The sequence below is a fragment of the Parasteatoda tepidariorum genome, chromosome 8 (assembly GCF_043381705.1).
Source record: "Parasteatoda tepidariorum isolate YZ-2023 chromosome 8, CAS_Ptep_4.0, whole genome shotgun sequence".
NCBI classification, from domain to species: Eukaryota; Metazoa; Arthropoda; class Arachnida; order Araneae; family Theridiidae; genus Parasteatoda; species Parasteatoda tepidariorum.
This window is the reverse complement of record NC_092211.1, coordinates 20,190,643-20,206,402: the sequence shown is the minus strand read 5'-3', so window position 1 is coordinate 20,206,402 and position 15,760 is coordinate 20,190,643. Positions and strand designations below refer to the sequence as shown.

At 30.1% G+C, this 15,760-nt stretch overlaps 2 protein-coding genes across 2 annotated transcripts; both read left to right on the top strand.

Moving 5' to 3' along the window:
• Positions 1–1,362: 1,362 nt before the first annotated feature.
• LOC139426258 (uncharacterized) lies at positions 1,363–4,283 on the top strand. Its single transcript, XM_071184429.1, has one exon. The coding sequence runs from the start codon at positions 1,632–1,634 to the stop codon at positions 4,275–4,277; it is 2,646 nt and encodes an 881-aa protein (XP_071040530.1). The 5' UTR covers positions 1,363–1,631; the 3' UTR covers positions 4,278–4,283.
• Positions 4,284–9,299: 5,016 nt separating this feature from the next.
• On the top strand, positions 9,300–10,105 carry LOC139426259 (uncharacterized; the record flags this gene model as incomplete). Its single annotated transcript, XM_071184431.1, is given in 1 exon segment — positions 9,300–10,105. A coding segment is annotated over 1 exon segment (411 nt), but the record flags the coding sequence as incomplete, so codon positions are not given.
• Between the last annotated feature and the right edge of the window lie 5,655 nt (positions 10,106–15,760).

The following is a 15,760-nucleotide window of genomic DNA, read 5'->3' as shown; positions in this document are numbered from 1 at the left end:
AGACTTCAATTTTTTTTTTCGTTCTTAAATATTGCTTGAAACATAGCTTCCGACTACCTTTTTCTGCTGAAAGATATAATAAGTAAAAGGTGTGACTGCCACAAAATCCCTACGATATATGCTTGTAGCTTTCTTTTGTTTACGCACTGTGCGAAAAATCTGATTGGATAAAAATATTTTGACATCATTGCTGATTGTAAGGAAAAATAGAGCCCCTAAATTAGAGTCTTAGGAGAAACAGGTAACAAAATCCTTGTCTTAAATCAATTGAGTAGGTGTAAGTAGACGACTATTTAAGACAAGTGAAGACAACCATAGAGTTGAGATTATCGTATTTCATCTCTATGGGAGTAACTTCCAGAACTTAAGGTGGTCCCAGTTGCTGTTGTAGTTCATTTACGTCGCACTAGAGCTGCACAATGGGGTATTGGCGACGGTCTGGGAAACATCCCTGAGGATGATCCGAAGACATGCCATCACAATTTTGATCCTCTGTAGAGGGGATGGTACCCCCGCTTCGGTAGCCCGACGACCTGTGCGCGAATAAGGTGGTCCTAAAGCTCTATAACTGTAATGTTAAAAATCGCCGAACAGTTTCACAGATTAAATAGCACTAAGGCCTTCGAAATTTTTCACGACGTTCAAGAATCTTCGCCACAACCTAAAATGTTTATTTTGGGAAAATTATGCTGAAATTTTCTTAAAAGCATGGAAATTGGCGATCGCAACACTCGAGTACGCCATCTGGGGAGAGACCGTTTTCATGCTTTTAGCCCTTCTCCCTTCCCTCTCCTCCTCTTTTCAGTTATATAGGAATGTTCTACGATATTTTCTCTTTTCTTAATATTTTACCTTTTTACTAAAAAATATTTTTTAAAATTCCTGTGATACTTTTCTTTAAAACTATGTTTAATGTAGTTTTCAGTTCCACACAGTTTTCCAACTTAAAAGATTTCAATCTGTGAGAAAATCAAGAGAGAAACTAGCATGATTCCATTTTCTATGACTTTCCACACGCTAATGGAGAAAGCATGTGAAGTGCTGCCATAGGTAAAGCGTTCTGCTCTACGCCACCTGCAGCCCATTTCGAAATCACAATCAGCGATGACGTCAAAATATTTTTATCCAATCAGATTTTTCGCTCATTGAGCGCAGAAAAGAAAGCACAAAAAGATGATTATTTTTTCATTCATTTCAAATATACTTGGAAATTTAATTATTTTGTTAAAATAAAATGAAATTTAAATTTGAAAAATAGCTATGAAAACAATGGTAATTGCTGTCTTTTTTTCCCCCGTTATTCGAAGGTTTATGAGTCGCACCTTTAACTTAACATATCTTTCAGCAGAGAGAGGTAGTCGGAAGCTCACTATGTTTCAAGCACAATATTTGCTTACAAGAAAACGTAATTGTAAAAATTTTTAAAAAACTATGAAGTATACGATATAAGAACGATGTGATTCGTTTTAATTTAATTCTTAAATATTTTTGGGATTATTAATTAGTTATTCGCAGTAAACAATGATCTGCTTATTAAAATGTTATGCTATTAAATTAAATTTTCTTCTACACTATTCTTAAAAATTTTCGTTCTAACTATTGTATCTTGACTCTTTTACGTAAAAATTGAAATGGCTAAATACTCTCCTGCCGACCCTGCTTTTGACAAATTCAGGAAAAGAATTGTTGAAATTAAAAGAAAAAATAGGATTCTTTGCGAAAAGTTTGGAATATCTGCTCTAAGTAAAACTTCTGTCGAAGATGTGAAAGATGTTTACACAAAACAAAAGTATGAAGTTTTTGATGAAATGGAAGCTTCTGCTGTTGAAAACTGTTATCAAAAAGCCTTAAAGTTGGCTGAATATTATTTAAATCGCAGGAAGATGAAAAAACTGCGGAAATTAAATTCAAAAATAGCTTCTCAACTAAAAGATAAGCACTTTGACAAGTATTCTATAGTTTCACCTGAAATTAAAATTGGTGAAAAGCAGAAGTTAAAAAATATCCCTCTTATTGCCCCTGAATTGAACAACTCTATTAATGACTCTTTTAGTAGTAATGGTGCTATTATAAGTAATGACAAAGAAAACTGTGTAACTATTGAAGATGGTGATTCATCTTCTCTCTGTAGTAAAAGAAAAAAACAAAAATTACTGTCATGTCTCTCTGCTCTTGATTCTCATTCTGTAAAGTCAAATGATGAAAGTAAATCACAAAAAGTAGTAAAACGACTAAATAAAACTAACCTCTCATCACCAATTTTTTTAAAAAAATATGTGGAATCTTCACAAAATGCTTCAGATTCTACCCCAAACAAGCAACTTAATTTCACAACAGATGATTTGTTTGAGGATGTGGTGTGTATTTCAAATTCATTTCAGAGTTCTGAAAAGTTAACACAAATTACTGGAAGTTCATGTGATAATTCAACACCTATTCAAGTTTCAAGTTCTATTCCATTGAAAAGAAGAGATAATGCTAATACTGATCTAGATATTGTTTATCTCAAGAGTGCAAATTGTTCAGCCCATAAAAAGAGAAATACTCCAATAAGAAAACAACATAAAACAAAAATTATCAATAAAAGAAAACTTGCATGTACTAATCATCCAATTATAAATTTAAAAAATGTCTCTAAGAAAAATGATTTAGGAAGGAATAATATTCAAATTACATGCAATCAAGACATTAATGGAGAACTTGATGAAAGTATTCATTCTGATCAACCATTCACTATTAGTAATGGAAGTTGTGCACTAACAAGAAGTGGTAATGATACAACATGTCTTAAAAGTTCTAGTTCTGATTTTGTAAAATCAAGTATAACTGGGAAGTCTTATAAAAATGTTAAAAATAAAGGTATATTGAATGTAGAAAAGACAAAATTTGATTATAATAAATTGAGCAATATCAAAAGAACTAATATACAGGTTATACCAGAGTATGATTTAACTGAAGAATCTGAAACAATTATAGATAAACCTGATTTGAATGAAAAAGCTGGTGAAGTGATTATAACTCAATTTGATTTGGTAAAAGAGTCTAATAAAATAATAACAGAAATCGATTTGTCAGGCGAATATAGTGAAGCAATGAACATTGATTTGCCCGAAGAATCTAGTAAAGTAATAAGCAACATTGATACGGCTGGTGAACTGATTATACCTCAGTTTGATTTGGTAAGAGAGTTTAATGAAATGATACCAGAAATTGATTTGTCAAGCGAATCTGGTGAAGCAATGAACATTGATTTGACAGAAGATTTTGATGAAGTAATTTTGCCAGAACTTGATTTGACAGAAGAACCTGTAGATTTTACTATTCCTAGACTTCATTTAACTGAATCAAGTAATGCTTCAAATCTAGATATTGAGTCACTTAAGTCTGAAGGTGTTGTAATTCGAAGTGGAAGATGGTCAAAAGAAGAAGAAAATCTACTTGAGAGGAATTTCAAAGATTTTCAATCTCGATTTGGTGTTTATGATGCCCAGCTTTTGCTAGGAATTGGAGGTCTGGCTCCTCCTTATAAATATAAATTCAAAAACTTTAAGAAATTTCTGAGAATAAAACATTTTTATGTTAGATTGGGTAAAGATATCAATGAAAGAACACTTCATAGTATATATAAGAAAGCTCGAGCCCTGTTTACTCCATTTAAAAAAAGTAAAGATTGCACATCTAGTGATGTTGAGGGAATTCTTCTGTTACAAAAGAAATATGGAAGTAACTGGAGTTTAATTGGACAAAAACTAAAAATAAATAATGAGGACTGCTGTCAAATCTATTGTTATAATAGAAAGCCTCTCTTAAAAGGTAAATGGTCTAAAAATGAGACCTTACAACTAATTTCAGCAATTAAATCTGTAGAAAATGTTTCTGATTTGTCTACCATAAACTTAAAAGGAATTTCTTGGGATAAAGTTTCTGAACTTGTGCCAACACGAAATTCTAAGCAATGCCGTTCAGAATGGATAAATAATCAAAGTAAACTTTATAAACACATTTCTTATCAAAAATGGAATAAATCCCATTCTGCAAAATTGATAATTCTTCTTAAAAACAAATTTAAATATCGTGAAGAATATCTTATAAATTGGTCAGAAGTTTATAAGCATTTTAAAAATGTAGTTCACTCAGAAAATGCTTTAAAAAGAAAATGGTTTATTATAAAATTCAATGTACCAGATGAATATAAGATGAATTTTTCTAAGACACTAGACTTTTGTTTTAAAAAATATAATAAGTATATTATTGAAATAAATAAAGAGAATTTTTAAAGCTTCTTTATAGAGCCACTTTTTTTCTATAAATATAATAGTATTCAATAAATATAACCATTCTGTATAGGCAGTAAAATTTTTAAATCTAATATGAACTATCACTGTATAAATATCATAATAAGCATGCATAATTGAATTAATTTCTCTATCTCTCACTCTTTTTTTTTATTATTCATATCTTTTTAAGTTCTTAAAAAGAAAATGGAAATCTTTAATTGTTTGATATGGTTTAGATTATTATTGAAAGTAGGTTTTTGCCCCTGGGTTACAGGGGGGCACAATATGCCTTATTGCACAAACAAGGTTCAGGTGAAATTCAGAGGCAGCCCTAGGGCAAAATTTGGTCTTATTAAGAAGAAATTGCTAAAAAAAAAGTTTATTATAGAAAATGTTAAAAAAAAAAGTAGAATAGAAAATTGTTTGTGCAGAAAAAAATTAAAATCTTAGGAGGGGAAAAAAAAAAGAAATGTGGACTGATTTGATAGACAGAAGTGTAATAATATTTTCTGTTATATTAAAAGAAAAAAAACATTCTTTTTAATGTTAAATGCAACACAAATAACCTTAAATGCTAATCTAATTTGTTTATTTATTAGTTTGAATTCCTTTAGATTAAGGTTAAGATGTTAAATTTAGTTTTATAAATTATTACTATTTCAATATACAGTCGACCTCGATCGATTGTTTCTAATGGGAGAAGTTATTGCAAGCAATAGATACGGAAAAGCGATTAATTTGGGTCAATGTAAATTATTAAGTTATGATTTCATATGTCTGAGAAGTAATAAAGGAGTAATGGATTTAAAAATTAGTAAGTGTACTAAAAGTATAAAATTAATTATGTCCATTATGCAAGAATGCTTGCGATGTAAAAGAATTAGTACATTTGTTTATTTAAAATATTGAAAATTTTGGTTTGAATATAAACGTTTTCTACTCAGCATAAAATAAAATTTGACGTTTGTAATCGACACACTCGCATGAATACAAAATGTTGCTCTTAGTTGTGTTTCTGTTATGACTTCTTCATCTGCATGATTTTGCACATTGCAAAAATTTTCAGCAATATACAAAATTTACTTTTTAGAAATATTATGAAAAAGTTATTGTAATTGAAAAAAGAAAGTAAAAAAGTATGATTTTTTAGAGAAATTCCAAACCTAAATAACTGTTTCATGGGTTAGAGTCTCCTTGTTATCGAACTAACTGTGGAAGGTTCTCCTCTCCATGTAACACAAATGCGGCTTAGTTGCATCAAAAAAATCCTCCACGAAGGCAAGTTTCTCCCTATATGTGATCCAGGAGTTCCATTGTCTTCTGGATTGGTTTCAAAATTATAAGACTACGGAGTTGAACATTAGTAGCTGTATGCTCTAAATTGGGTCGGTTGTTCAATGACGGTTATAAAATATGAACTACTGCTCCTCATAGGAATGATATGAAACAAATTATTAGACTGTGAAGAAAAAATAGCAATGATTTGTATCTGTAATATGGAAGTCTTCGTGATAGACAATTGAAAAAACGATATAAAATGAAGAGAGAGAAGGAAAAAAAACAATAATTTGAATCCTTGATTTATGGCGAGATGTTAATTTACTGAGATACTTTAAGAAGCTTACTAATAAATTACAATTTATGTGAAACATATTAAATTGTGAATGAAAAATAATAATACTGAGTATAAATAATATACTTTCCTTGTATACTAAGTGTAAATTGCAGCATAATTGTTCACTGGGATATTTAAAAAAGGTCATAAATAAATAAACAATAGTTTTGTTATGCATCTGCACTCGATGCTGAAAACGGAGTCCTATACTACAACCCCATTACAATTTGTAGTTCACTTAAATTGTAGTCGAATTTAAGAAACTATGCAGGGTATGTCTGGCAATGGTACTTTAAAAAGATCAGAGTAGGACATACTGGGAATATATATACTAAGCAGTGCACAAAAAGAGAAAAAATAAACTAATTTAAAAAAAATATATCTTTTTTTTAAAAAAAAAGTTATTACACAGATACAGATCCTATTTTGAGATAATGTCAAACTATTATTTTACAACACTTAACATGTTTTGTTATATCTCTGTTTTAAGTTTTATATTAAAAAAAGAAAATAGCTCTATCTAAACACACAAATTATTTAACAATGCTAAGCAGGCATAAAAAAAAAATATACAATAATTGTATTGAAGTTAATCACTGTCTTATAAAACGTGTATCCCATTTTTCTTCTTCAAAATACCGAAATGTACTATAATCTTTTTAATCTTCTTTTAGAAAATGCACAACAATAAAAAATTTACTTCACAGTTAACTTCTTGCACTATTCAAAACAAAAAACGTCTCTAAAGTAAATTTAATCTGACACTAAGATGTACTGAGCAACACTTCAAATTTAATTTGAAAATTTTTAAGTAATACATGAAGTGTAGATAAATTGCAAAAAAAAATATCCGAACAATTCTTTAACCTTGAGAAAACATCAGTGTAGTGAATGTCCAGGCAAATTTTCAATATGTCTATCGAACTCAAACCCCACTTAAGCAGTTTTTATCACCAATGTTGGCAAGAAACTTTTTTTCCCCCTCAAAAACAAGTATTGAACATATCTGTTACATTTGATATACATATGCAGTTATTTATGAAATGCATGTATTGTGTTAAGAAATCATTGTAACACAAGTAAATCTTAAACTTAATATGGTTGCAATATTTAATTCCTTTTTCAGCATGAAACTAAAGTGGCTCCAATAGAACTAAGCCAAAAGTGATTGGTGAGAAAAAAAAATCACTGAAAATTAGATCCACAATCCGTGCAGATCCACAACAAATCTGTTCTATAAATAATTAACATACTTTGTATTTATAACAAATTGTGATTATCACTGGGTGGTTAATTCACTAGGATATTTAAAAACTCATAAATAAATAATAAACAAGTTGAATATAAACATCAAACATATTGTTTTCTTGTAATACTGCTGGGTATAATTTTTCACATGGATATTTTAAAAAATTCATAAATTAATAAAAAATTCAATTGCTATAACAAATGTTTAAATTATAATATTAAATTATTTAAATCATGCCCTATTATGTGAAGGAAAAAAAGAAAGATTTTTTAAATTTATACAATATTTTCTAAAAAAGGGTGTGCAAAATAAAAAACTGAATATCCCCCCCCGAGCAAATTTTCATTAAATAATCAGATTTTCACACACTAGGACTATCTTAAAAAGATATAATTTTGAAATATATAGGATCTTTAATAGTGATGATATCATTAAATCTATTAAACTAAGAAGAATGAGATGGAACGGGCATGTAGTGAGAATGAGCCCAGAACAAACAGCATTGAGAGTCTTTAATGCAACCCCCTCCAATCAAAGGTCAATAGGAAGGACTGTGTGTATGAGGATTTTGCCATCCTAAAAGTAAAGAACTGGAAAACAATTGCTGGGAGAAGGGCAGAATGGGAAAAGCTTCTGAGGAAGGCCCAGGCTCACAAAGGGCTGTTGTGCCAATGCTGATGAGGACCATCTTAATGAGTTCAAAAGTCAAATCTTAAATGGGCCAATTAATTAATGCAGGTGATGTTTTAATTATATAATGAATGACAAAATCCTACACAAGAGCGCACTTTCTTTGAAAAAATATCTCATTTCCACAGATTCTGAAACTCAAAATATGGATGTCAGCTGGCCACAATCTGAAAAATATGATCGCAATAGGTTAGCCTGGATGCAGTCGAAAGTTCGGAACTTTTAGAGTAATTTCACCTTTTGCGCATTTCGCTAAATCACGAGAAATTTTTAAGCGAATCAAAAGAGTTTTGTTCACTTGTAAAATTCGTTAATTCCAAAGATAATTTCATAATTTTTTTTTTTGTAATTATTAATTATTTTATCTAAAAGTTGTGAAAAAATTTTTCTGCTGTAACGTGTACAAATTTTCACACCATTTTGAAGTATGTAATTTTAAATCACGAAATTTTAATGAAATAGATTGAATAGCAAATTTCAAAACGCTGTGTATTTGAATTTTGATTTCTCTAGAATTATTCCACCAATTTAATTTAAATTTTTGTATTTTGTTGTTTAAAATTACATAACAATATAATACCTTACAATTCAATTTCCCTTCAGTAGATGAAATATAGTATAATAATTATTATTTTACATAAAATTATATTCGGATAAAGGAATTTTATAATTGTATGCAAAAACTTTTTGATTTGCTTAGCAATTTCCAGAGATATGGAAAGAAGTGAAATAACATGGATAGGTCCAAACTTTTAATCGCTCTCCTGTATAAATTATTGGGACTAAATTTTCCAGATTTTGGCCACCCTGCCCCTTATTTCAAGAGTGAGAATACCAAAACTGTCGAATTTTTTTCTTAAATATATGTTTTTCTGAAAAAGTATTTTTTTGAGTCTGATATCTTAATTTAAAACATCGTCAGCAATAATTTGAACGATTTATATTTAAGGCTAAATCTTTGAACTATTAAGGTTGAGGATGCGAAAATCCGATCATTAGATTAGATTAAAAGTTATTCTGAGCATTCACTTTTTATTTTGCTCACAATCAAATTTGGCCATTTTAACGTGAACTGGATTAGAATACCCGACTCCTCTTAAAAACAATTTATTCATTTGGTCTGAAATAAATTAAACCTGCTTCTAAGCTTGTTTGTTCATTTACGTCGCACTAGAGCTGCACAATGGGCTATTGGCGACGGTCTGGGAAACATCCCTGAGGATGATCCGAAGACATGCCATCACAGTTTTGATCCTCTGCAGAGGGGATGGCACCCCCGCTTCGGTAGCCCGACGACCTGCACGCGAAGTCGAGCACTTTACGGTAGAACAGTTTAACGAGGACCCATACCGCACACCCTCGGTCCCTACGCAGGCTGACCTGCTTCTAAGTAATTAAAACTACTTGGAGTTGCGTGAGTCTCTTCTTTAGCTTAACATATCTTTCAGCAGAAAAAGGTAGTTCGACTTCAGAAAAGTTGTAGAGCGACTAAATAAAACTAACCTCTCATCGCCAATTTTTTTTAAAAAATGGGTGGAAAATGCTTCAGATTCTACCCCAACCAAGCAAATCAATTATACAACGGATGATTTGTTTGAGGATGTGGTGTGTATTTCAGATTCACTTCAGAGTTCTGAAAAGTTACCACAAACTACAGGAAGCTTATGTGATAATTCAACACCTATTCAAATTTCAAGTTCTATTGCATTGAAAAAAAGAGATAATGCTAATTCTGATCTAGATATTGTTTATCTCGAGAGTGTAAATTGTTCAGCCCATAAAAAGAGAAATACTCCAATAAGAAAACAACATAAAACAAAAATTATCAATAAAAGAAAACTTGCATGTACTAATCATCCAATTATGAACTTAAAAAATGTTTCTAAGAAACATGATTTAGGAAGGAATAATATTCAAATTACATGCAACCAAGACATTACTGGAGAGCTTGATGAAAGTATTCATTCTGATCAACCATTCGCTATTAGTAATGGAAATTGTGCGCTAACAAGAAGTGGTAATGTTTCAACATATCTTAAAAATCCTAGTTCTGATTTTATAAAGTCAAGTATAACTGGGAAGTCTTATAAAAATGTTAAAAATAAAGGTATATTGAATGTAGAAAAGACAAAATTTGATTATAATAAATTGAGCAATATCAAAAGAACTAATGTACAGGTTATACCAGAGTTTGATTTAATTGAATCTGAAGCAATTGTAGATAAACATGATTTGGTAAGAGAGTCTAAGAAAATGATACCAGAAATCGATTTGNAAAAAAAAAAAAAAAAAAAAAAAAAAAAAAAAAAAAAAAAAAAAAAAAAAAAATGCCGACTTAACCTGAATTTGCCGACTGGATGATATCGCTGGGGGGTGAGACACCCCTCTCACCCCCCTCCCTTTGGGGACTGGCCTGAGGGCGAGCAGAATATGCCTGATAGCAAAACAAGGTTCAGGTGAAATTCAGAGGCAGCTCTAAGGAAATTTTCGATCTCATTAATAAAAAATTGCTACAAAATAGTTTATTGTGAAAAATGTGAAGAAAAAAAATTAGAGTAGAAAATTATTGGTGCGGAAAAACCCTTATGATTAAAAAAAAAGAAACTCGGACTGCATTGATAGACAAAAGTGTAATACAGTTCAGAACCCGTTATCCGGAAATCAAAAAACCGGAACGAAATTCGATAAATTTTCCCGACATTTTTTAAAAAGAAATTTTTTTTTTCTGCGTAAGATTTCAGGATTTTTCGCTCTTTTTGAAAATTTTTTACCTTACCATCATTTTGGAAATAATCATTAATGTATTACTTCGGTTTTTCTTCTTTTTAAGATTATTTCCAAATATTTTTTTTTAGTTGAGTTTAACAATAGAAAAACGGCTTTTTGTAGCGATTTCGAAAACCTGAAAAATCAGTTATCCGGAATAGCGATGGTCCCGATCATTCTGGATAATCAGTTCCCTACCAGTACAGAAACCGTAGTTGGGTTTAACAATAAAAAAAAAAACGGTTTTTTGTAGCGATTCAGAAAACCGGAAAAATCAGTTATCTGGAATAGCGATGGTCCCGATCATTCCGGATAATCGGTTCCCTACTGTAATAATTTCTGTTATGTTAAATAAACTAAAACATTTTTTGTTATGTTAAATGTGAGACAAATAACCTTAAATACTAATCCAATTTGTTTATTTATTGGTTTGAATTCTTTTAGTTTAAGGTAAAGATATTAAATTTAGTTTTATAAATTATTACTATTTCAATATACAGTAGAACCTTGATCTATCGTTTCTCATGGGAGAAGTTATTGCAAATGATAGATATGGAAAAATGATTAATTTAAAATATTATTAATGATTTGATATGTATGAGAAGTAATTAAGGAGTAATGGACTTAAGAATTATTAAGTTTACTATAAGTATAAAATGAATTAAGTCCATTATGCAAAAATACTTGCGATGTGAAAGAATTAGTACATTTGTTTATTTAAAATGTTCTAAAATTTTAGTTTGAATGTAAATGTTTTCTAATCAGAGTAAAATAAGTTTTTTTGACGTTTGTAATCTACACACTCGCATGAATATAAAATGTTGCTCATTCCTTCTTAAATGTTGCTACTGGTTGTGTTTCTGTTATGACTTCTTCATCTGTATCATTTTGCACTTCTTAAGCTTTTGCAACTGTTTCTCAACATATGACACAAGTTTCAACATTTTGACAAATATATAAAAATTTCTTATATTTTCTTCATCATTAGTTAGTTTTATCATTAGTTAGTAAAAAAATGATATTTTTAATTCTTGCTAGTTTCAAAAACGATCTAAACAGACACATTGTAAGAATATCATTTGTGACAGAAGCATTAAAACAAAACAATAGATACGGAAAAATTGAAGATGAAGACCAATGGATCGAGGTTCGACTGTAGTTTGATTTCTGTTATTTTTAACACATACCTATGCAAGTTTATTTAAGAAATGTGTGAAATCGAATATTTTTTTTTCTTTGTTAAAGATAAAATTATAAAATTTTTTTATCAATATACGAATTTTACTTTTTTAAAAATATTAGGATAAAGTTATTGTAAAACTAAAAAAAATTTTTAGTGAAGTTCCAAACCTAATGTTCTGGAGAAAATTCCACTTTGAAAATTTTCTACTCGCACGCTGAGATACTCAAAATGTCGTGAAGATTTCAGCATTCTACAAATTTTTAAAGTATATAAATGTTCATTTATTCATGTTTTGAATGTATAAGTGGAAATTTATATCAATGGCAAAATTTGAATTATTAATTTTAACTTAAACATGTATATGAAATTTTTTTTCTCTCAAATTTTAAATTGAAACACTTCATGTTTCTATACTCTTTTCTATCATCTTTTATTTTAATATATTAAACTTTTATTTTATTTAATTAAAACTTTATTTTGCATATAACAAATGTAGTTTTTGATGACAATGGTTTTTTGTATGCGTGTAGTTTTAAACATTTGCATTTTAAGGGGTATTCTGGACAAAAATCATGAAAAAATTCCAATTTTTGATTTTTATGTCAGGTTATCTGCAATTTTTCTTAGTAGGCTTACATATTTTCAAACATTTAAAGTGAATTAAAAAATTATTGAAAACTAATATGCAAGGTCAGGGTTGCCTGCAAAAAAAAAAAAAAAAAATTTCCTCCAGTAATAAATAAATTCTTACAATAATTTAATTTTCAAAAAGATATTTTGTCTATTAAGCGTAAGATGCTGAAAAAAATCAACCAAATGAAAAGCACGAGGTTGAAACAAATCATAATTATGAAGCCTGTATCTATGAATGAATTTGCTTTTACCATTTAAGTCCGGTTCTAAGCATTTTTAAACTATACAATTTGATTAATTTATGAAGTATTGCCCATTTAACGATGTCCATTTGCCCAAAATTTGCCCATTCAACGATGTCCATTTGCCCAAACGTTTTATTTTTCAATCTCTCTGCACTGCTCGGATAAATTAAAAATATTCAGATCAATTTTGAAGTAATGCACAGACTCTTTCGGGTGGGTATAAGACTTATTTTGTATATGTGTTGAGTGTATATGTTGATGAGAAGAAAAAAACTATTTTATTAGAAACAAAGCCTTTTTTTATTTCTCTCTTTAAATTTTATGAATGTTTATTTTAGTGTATAAATATGATAGTTTATCATTTAATATTTTAATTTAATAAAAATNAGTACACGTACCATTCGTCGGGAGCTGATTGCACAAGGATTCCATGGACGAGCAGCAGCACATAAGCCAAACATCTCTCCATCAAACGCCCGCCACCGATTACAGTGGTGCAGAGCACGTCGCCAGTGAACAGAAGAACAATGGAAAAGCGTTATGTGGAGTGATAAGTCACGCTACATGTTGTGGCTTTCTGATGGACGAGTGTGGACCTGGCGAATGCCCGGAAAATGGTACCTACCGGAGTGCATTGTCCCCATTGTGAAGTTCGGTGGTGGAGGAATTATGGTTTGGTACTGTTTCTTATGGTTTGGCCTTGGAGCCTTGGTGTTAGTGCGTGGAACCCTGAACGCAGAAGGGTATAGAGACATCCTGGACAATTCGGCGCTTCCCACCCTGTTGCAACAGTTCGGTAATGACCGGTTTGTGTTTTAGCACGATAACGCTGCCATTCATAAAGCACATGCCATCACGGACTGGTTTGATGAAATGGAGGTGCAAGAGCTTGACTGGCCATCCCAAAGTCCCGACATCAATCTAATTGAGCATCTCTGGGATGAGTTGGAGCGCCGGTTGAGGGCCAGACCACAATGCCCCAAAACCACCACTCAACTCTTCGCCATGTTACAGGAGGAATGGCGGGCAATACCTGCCGCCGTGTACTAACACCTAGCGGATAGCCTTCCTAGAAGGGTTAAAGCTGTGATTTAGGCGCGTGGTGGCCCTACGCCCTACTGACTTGATACTAGCACCTCATGTATCCGAAATGAGGGGTGTCCGGACATTAATGGCCAGATAGTGTATGTAGTTTTAAACATTTGCATTTTAAAGGGTATTCTGGACAAAAATCAGGAAAAAATTCCAATTTTTGATTTTTATGTCAGGTTATCTGTAATTTTTCTTAGTAGGTTTACATCTTTTCAAACATTTAAAGTGATTTAAAAAATTATTGAAAACTAATATGCAAGGCCAGGGTTGTCTACAAAAAAAAATTTTTTTTTTACCCTCCAGTAATAAATAAATTATTACAATAATTTAATTTTCAAAAAGATATTTTGTCTATTAAGCTTAAGATGCTGAAAAAAAATCAACCAAATGAAAAGCACGAGGTTGAAACAAATCATAATTATGAAGCCTGTATCTATGAATGAATTTGCTTTTACTATTTAAGTCCGGTTCTAAGCATTTTTAAGCTATACAATTTAATTTATGAAGCATTGCCCATTTAACGATGTGGGCACAAAACTTTTGTCAAAAATTTAAAATAAACTTTTTATATAACAATTGATAATCAAATTCATTATGGATTGATCACCCATTTTTCGGATTTTTTTTTGTTGCCAACTGCCAATATTTGGACTGTACTTATGCATGTCGATAAATGTGATATCATGACCAGGAGAGTGGAATGGGCAAAGGTCTCTACTTAATACTGTCAATGTTTTTTTTTTAAGTTTAAGTGTGATTATTGGGTATAAGTTTGCCCAGAATTTTCTACACTGATATGTCTTTTTAAGCTTACAGAATTGCCAATTATTTTGATTAATAGTGGATTTTCATATTTTGAGGCAATGCACAAATTCTTATCTGTGTTACTAATTTTAAGTCTATATACCATTGTCAGAATCCCCTACACAGTTTTTAAGGTTAAAGAATTGCCCAAACGTTTTTTTTTTCAATCTCTCTACACTGCCCGGATAAATTAAAAATATTCAGATCAATTTTGAAGTAATGCACAGACTCTTTCGGGTGGGTTTAAGACTTATTTTGTATTATTTATGTGTTGATTGTATATGTTGATGAGAAAAAAAAACTATTTTATTAGAAACAAAGCCTTTTTTTATTTCTCTCTTTAAATTTTATGAATGTTTATTTTAGTGTATAAATATGATAGTTTATCATTTAATATTTTAATTTAATAAAAATACACATGTATCAAAAATCTGTACTAAAAAAACTGTACATAGAGAGAAAATATTTTATTTTCAAAATCATCAAACCATTAAGTTTCTAAAAAATTTCAGATAATTTCTAGTTCCAGAAACTACATGTCTTCAGAATCGGAATGATTAGTTTAAAAGATTTTTAAAGCTTTAGATTTTTTAATAACCCTTAGACATTTCCGCTGTGAAAAATATTTTTCTAGGTTTTCATCAGCTTCCTGTTACATAAAATATCTAATTGTGTATAAAACATTTATGGTCATTGATTTCATAAAAAGAAAGGAAGGTTGTCATATATGGTATTATTAATTAGTTGTAACAACTTGAGAACTTTTCTGTACTTTCCTTTTTAACTGAAACAAATTATACTACTTGGCTTTTTGACTATTTTTAATCTAGTAGTTAAATTAAAAATATAGTATTCTGACTAGGACTGGGCGATATTAGCAATTATATATCGTGATGCATCGTCAGTTTTGCATCGCGATATAGCATTTTTGAATTTCATTTACTTGTAAGGCACAGAAAGTCAGATTTCTATCAAAACTTCATACTCAGATTGATTTAAATCAATTTATAAATTTGAAGATATATATGTTTTGCTTAAGAAAGATATTAAATAAATTGACTACAATGTACAAATCTTACTTAAAATATTTATTGAAATGTTTGTTTAGAAATTCATAATACGCGTAAAACAAAGTGTTAAAAACTTTTTTTAAAGCGTTTTTTACAAATTAATATTTTCTTGTACTATTATGCATAAATAATTACA

Coding starts and splice junctions, on each gene's coding strand:
- LOC139426258 (XM_071184429.1), top strand. CDS start 1,632: ATGGCTAAATACTCTCCTGCCGACCCTGCTTTTGACAAATTCAGGAAA.